This window comes from Falco rusticolus, chromosome 4, assembly GCF_015220075.1.
Source record: "Falco rusticolus isolate bFalRus1 chromosome 4, bFalRus1.pri, whole genome shotgun sequence".
NCBI classification, from domain to species: Eukaryota; Metazoa; Chordata; class Aves; order Falconiformes; family Falconidae; genus Falco; species Falco rusticolus.
The window spans coordinates 30,142,398-30,147,718 of record NC_051190.1 but is presented as its reverse complement, the minus strand read 5'-3'; the positions used below and the strand labels follow the sequence as shown (position 1 = coordinate 30,147,718).

Sequence of the window (5,321 nt, the reverse complement as noted above, 5' to 3'; positions counted from 1 at the left end):
CAGGGTGAGCAGCCAGCCGCCAAACCGTTGCTGTATCCAAACAGTATCCCTGCATGCAGAGACGGAGCTGCGGGGAGGGCTCGCTCGTTGGGAAGTTGATCTATCTAATTATGTGACTGTTGACTGGGCAACAGGCTACACATCTAGTTGTCCCCAGTAAAAATCATTTGTCTTAAGACTTGATCTGAGTTAGAATACATCATCGTTACTTGCTTCTTTCCCTGTCTTGGTATTTTGGAACTGGTGATGGGAGAGATTAGAAGAAAGTTTTTTTCCATCATTAAAATAGCCGGTTTGGAAAGACCTCTAAAGAGTCATTAAATGCAGATGAGGGTATGCGATGCACTTCCTGAGCAGAATTACAAGGAAGTGTTCTCGCTGGAGACAGTGTTCAGAGGTGGGTGCTGGCAGGAGTTCAAGCGTCCACACTTGTTCTTGCGGCCATGACCTCCCTGACATCTCCTGCCCATGGTGGGGGTGGCGGAGGGTCCTTTCCTTGCAGACTCCATTGAACTCCGGTAAGACAGCAGCTCTGGGGCTGAGGAGCGGGTTGTCCCTTCAGACAGAGAGAAGTTAAAGAGGGAGACCATTCTTTGGTGGTATTTGCTCTTCATTTCCTTGGCTGACCTGTAGAGGTTCCCAACAAAGCAATAGCATATAGGGTTGAGGCTGGAATTGGTTAGGCCAAGCCACTGGGCAAAAGGTCTGAGCTGCAGGATCCAAGGAGAAGGAGTCACATCCTGCAAAGATTTGGGGATGTTGAAATCAATCCAGATGTCCATCAGGTAGACGGGCAGCCAGGAGATTGCAAACAGCAGGACCAAGGCCACCACCATCTGCGCGACCTTCTTCCGGATCTTCAGCCTGGAAGCCGGCAGGGATCGGTTGAGGGCAGTGCTCTCCTTCAGCCGGCTGCTGCGGCTCCACAGCCGGCGCACCGTGAGGAAGCAGATGACCATGTTGAACAGGACGGGCAGGCAGTAGAGGGCACAGAAGAGCAGAAAGTTGTAGGCTTGCTTGAGCCTCTCCTGAGGCCAGATCTCCCTGCAGATGGAGAACACCAGAGGCAAGCCCTCCACCACCCCAATCTCATCCCGTTTGTTCATGAAGATGAGGGGCATGCATATCCCCGAGGACAACAACCACACCACCAGGATGGTGCTGAGGATCCTCTTCTGGGTGAAGAAAGACCGGGCGTTGAGTGGGTTGTGCACGCTGTAGTACCGGTTCACGCTGATGACGGTCAGGCTGAGGACACTGGCGGAGACAGAAACAGCCTGGATGAAGGGCACTGCCCGGCAGAGGAAATCCCCGTACACCCAGGCTTTGTAGATAAGGTTGCCCACGGTGATGGGCATGCAGATGCACACCACCATGAGGTCGCACACCGCCAGGTTGAGGAGGAGGCTGCGGGTGGCACTCAGGCTGGGTACCCGACTCCGGCGCTTGCGGGTGAGCACCCTGATGGACATGATGTTGCCCACGAAGCCCACCACAAAAGACACCAGGTACATCGCCGTGAGGCTGATGGTGACGGGCTCCTTCACGAAGAGGAAGAGCATCTTCTCCAGCTCTTCCCAACCCAGCTCCTGGCTCCCATTCCAGAGCCCGCCTTGGGTCTGGTTCTCCTCCTGCCAGAGCTGCAGAGGGCCGGGGGGGGGCTCGGGGGCTGGGGGGGAGGAATTCATGGCTGAGCCCCCCCGGGCACGCCGGGGAACGGGGCAGAGCCCCGTCAGCTCTTCAGCTGGAGCAGCCGCGCCTGCAAAAGAGGGTGCAGAGGGGGGCTGAGCGCCGGCCGCCAGCCGTGCCCCCCCGCACGGTGCCGGGCCGCAAATGGCTCCTCGGCAACTTAGTTGCGAGGCGGGGAGCGCCGCGGGGGAGCGGCTCCGCGGGCACCGGCCGGGCAGGCGGCGCAGCGGCCCGGGCTCCGTGCCCAGCCCCGGGGAGACGGGGGGAGAAGGGGAAGGGGAAGGGGACCACGACCCCCTCGAACCCCGGGGAGCGTCCCCGGCCGCGGCTCGCCGCGACTCCCCTCCCTTCCGGGAAAGTTGCGCGCTCCGCGGCAGCGCTGCCGGCCCCCGGTGGCGGGCTGCCCCCAGCCCCCCGGTCCCGGCCTGCCCCCAGCCCCCCGGTCCCGCCTCCCCCGACCCCCGGTCCCTCGGTCCCCCCCGGCCTCGCGGCGCGGCGGCACTCACCGGGCGGAGGCGGGCAGCGCCGGACCGGGCTCCTCCCGCGGGCGGCTCCGCCGGGCTCGGCGTGTGCGGGCAGCGCAGGGTCCGCCGCGCGCAGGCACCCGCACCCCGGCACGCGGGGCCGGCGCCCACCTGCGCGCGGCTGCCACCCGCACGGAGTGTGCGCTCCGCACACAGCGCCGCGCGCACACGCGAACGCACACGCACAGTCCCGCACAGACACAGTCCCGCACAGACACAGTCCCGCACACACAACTCAGTCCCGCACACACAACTCAGTCCCGCACACGCACAACCCCGCACGCACACACAGCCCCCCACACACGCAGCCCCGCACACCCACGCAGACCCGCACACACGCACAGCCCTGCACACACAGCTCCGCACACACACAGAGCTCCGCACGCACACAGCCCCGCACACACACGCACAGCTCCCGCACACGCAGAGCTCTACACAGGCACAGCCCCGCACACACACAGCCCCGCACACACACAGCTCTACACACACAGCCCCGCACACACAGCCCCGCGCACACACACAGCCCCGCACACGCACACACAGCCCCGCACACACAGCCCCGCACACACACACACAGCCCCGCACATACACAGCCCTACACACACAGCCCCGCACACACAGCCCCGCACACACACAGCCCCGCACACACACAGCCCTACACACACAGCCCCGCACACGCACGCACAGCCCCGCACACACACAGCCCCGCACACACACAGCCCTACACACACAGCCCCGCACACGCACGCACAGCCCCGCAACACACACAGCCCTACACACACAGCCCCGCACACACACAGCCCTACACACACAGCCCCGCACACGCACGCACAGCCCCGCACACACACAGCCCTACACACACAGCCCCGCACATACACAGCCCTACACACACAGCCCCGCACACACGCACAGCCCTACACACACAGCCCCGCACACACACAGCCCCACACACACAGCCCCGCACACGCACGCACAGCCCCGCACACACACAGCCCTACACACACAGCCCCGCACACACACAGCCCCACACACACAGCCCCCCCACACAGCCTTGCACACGCACGCACACAGCCCCGCACACACACAGCCCCCCCCACACAGCCCCGCACACACACAGCCCCACACACACAGCCCCCCACACACAGCCTCGCACACGCACGCACAGCCCCGCACACACACAGCCCCACACACACAGCGCCGCACACGCACGCACAGCCCCGCACACACACAGCCCCGCACACGCACGCACAGCCCCGCACACGCACGCACAGCCCCGCACACACACAGCCCCGCACACACACAGCCCCACACACACACAGCCCCCCACACACAGCCCCGCACACACACAGCCCCGCACACGCACGCACAGCCCCGCACACGCACGCACAGCCCCGCAGAAGCCGTGCAAGGCTGAGCCGCGCCGCTCCAGGCGCCCCGAGCGGCGGGTTCCAAGTGCCCTGGCGCCCGGCCGTGGTGCTGAAGGGACAGCTCCGCCGGGGCGGGCAGGAGCGGGCAGGGAGTGGGAAGGGAGCGCGCAGGGAGCGGGCAAACGGGGGCAGGACCCGGCAGGGACCGGGCAGGTTCTGGGCTGGGACCGGGCAGAGACCGGGAGAGGACCAGACGGGCAGGGACGTTTATGAGCGTCGCCAGGCTCTCTCTGGCGTTCCCCTCTCCTTCCCCTCTCCTGGGGGCTGCCTGGGCTCAGCCACGGCAAGGCAGGGCGAGACCCAGGCACGTCACTGCTTACTTCCAGTCTGACACCAAACCCACCCTTCTGTGCTTCCCAGCAGAGGCCGGTACGCCGATGACGAACACCGCAGCAGGAATTGGTGGGAACCCACTCAAGAAGGAGCACTCCAGAAAGAAACCCAGTTTTGTGTCTTTCCTCTTAAACTGAAGGGATAGGAAGAATGAGCCATGGAGAAAGTCACTTGGAAAAAGTTGAAGGGCTTGGCTGTGGGACAAGGTTGGTTTGTAAAATGAAACTTGTGACTGGAGGTGCTTAGAGGGTGCCAGTGAATCACGGGGGCGAAATGTTTGACAAGAGAAACTGATAGCTCTGCCTGAGGTGGTTATTTTTTGTTCTTTGCCTTCTCTGAGACAGGGCAAGGTAACAAATACAGCCCAGGTGGAAGCTGTCACTGAATGGTGAATGCCCTTGATTTCAGTGGGAAATTCTCTATCTGTTTCAGTCTTTTTATGTGAAAGAAGAAAGTAAATATTTTTGGTCAGCCTTAGGTGAAATGAAAGAAACATCAGCAGTGGAGCCACATTTGGGGGCCGGAAATGTGATCAGCATATAAAGCTCTTCCGCATTAGAATGCATTTGCTTTAAGCGTGTGACTGCTTATTCCCTTATAGTTTTATGGATGTGTATTTATAGATCTTCAGAGACAAACAACTTCTACAAACTAATTATAGTGTGTTGCCCAAAGCACAAGGTACACATTATTCTATGCAGCGAAATGCATGGGTACTCTGATGGATACCTAAAATCTGCTGCAATTCCACAGCTGCTCCACAGGCAAATAGATCTGTTGCAAACAGGCAACTACAGGGGCCAGGGTCGAAACTAGCAATTGGAAATCTCCACGTACCCATCCCTTGCCAGCCAGTGCCCAGCTTCCCCAAAGCAGACATGCCATTACACACAGAAAACAACAGAGCGGAGGTGTTTAAGTCAACAGTTTTAGTAGGTTATTAACTGAATTCAAAAGAAGAGAGTGAAGAAATGTGCCAGGGCTCTTGAATATATTTTTTTTTCGGGTAGTTACCTTCCAAATGTTCAAGCTAACAAATACAGTTAACTTCTTTTTTGGTCCCCCATGCACTTTATTTATAACCTGCATGATTTACTGCTAAAGAACCTTAAAAGACTAGACTACAAAGTTGATCAGTGGTTCGATATAAGTACAATTAATCTGCTTTTGCATCCATTGACACAACTCACAAATTCCAAGTCATCTCTAACAACAAATGACAAATCTTTATGCTGTGTACAGCTGACAGAGAGGACAGGGGCATATTATAATGAGCTGATTGATTCTAACAAGTTCAAAGTCACCAGATAATGCAGGATGGGGAATCTCCAACAAAAACAAGTGCCGT

At 59.3% G+C, this 5,321-nt stretch overlaps 1 protein-coding gene across 1 annotated transcript; it reads right to left on the bottom strand.

Annotated features, from left to right (window-relative positions):
* Positions 1 to 359: 359 nt before the first annotated feature.
* Positions 360 to 1,688, bottom strand: LOC119147637 (galanin receptor type 1-like). The gene has a single exon (XM_037386912.1). The coding sequence runs from the start codon at positions 1,686 to 1,688 to the stop codon at positions 360 to 362; it is 1,329 nt and encodes a 442-aa protein (XP_037242809.1).
* Positions 1,689 to 5,321: the final 3,633 nt, after the last annotated feature.

Coding starts and splice junctions, on each gene's coding strand:
- LOC119147637 (XM_037386912.1), bottom strand. CDS start 1,688: ATGAATTCCTCCCCCCCAGCCCCCGAGCCCCCCCCCGGCCCTCTGCAG.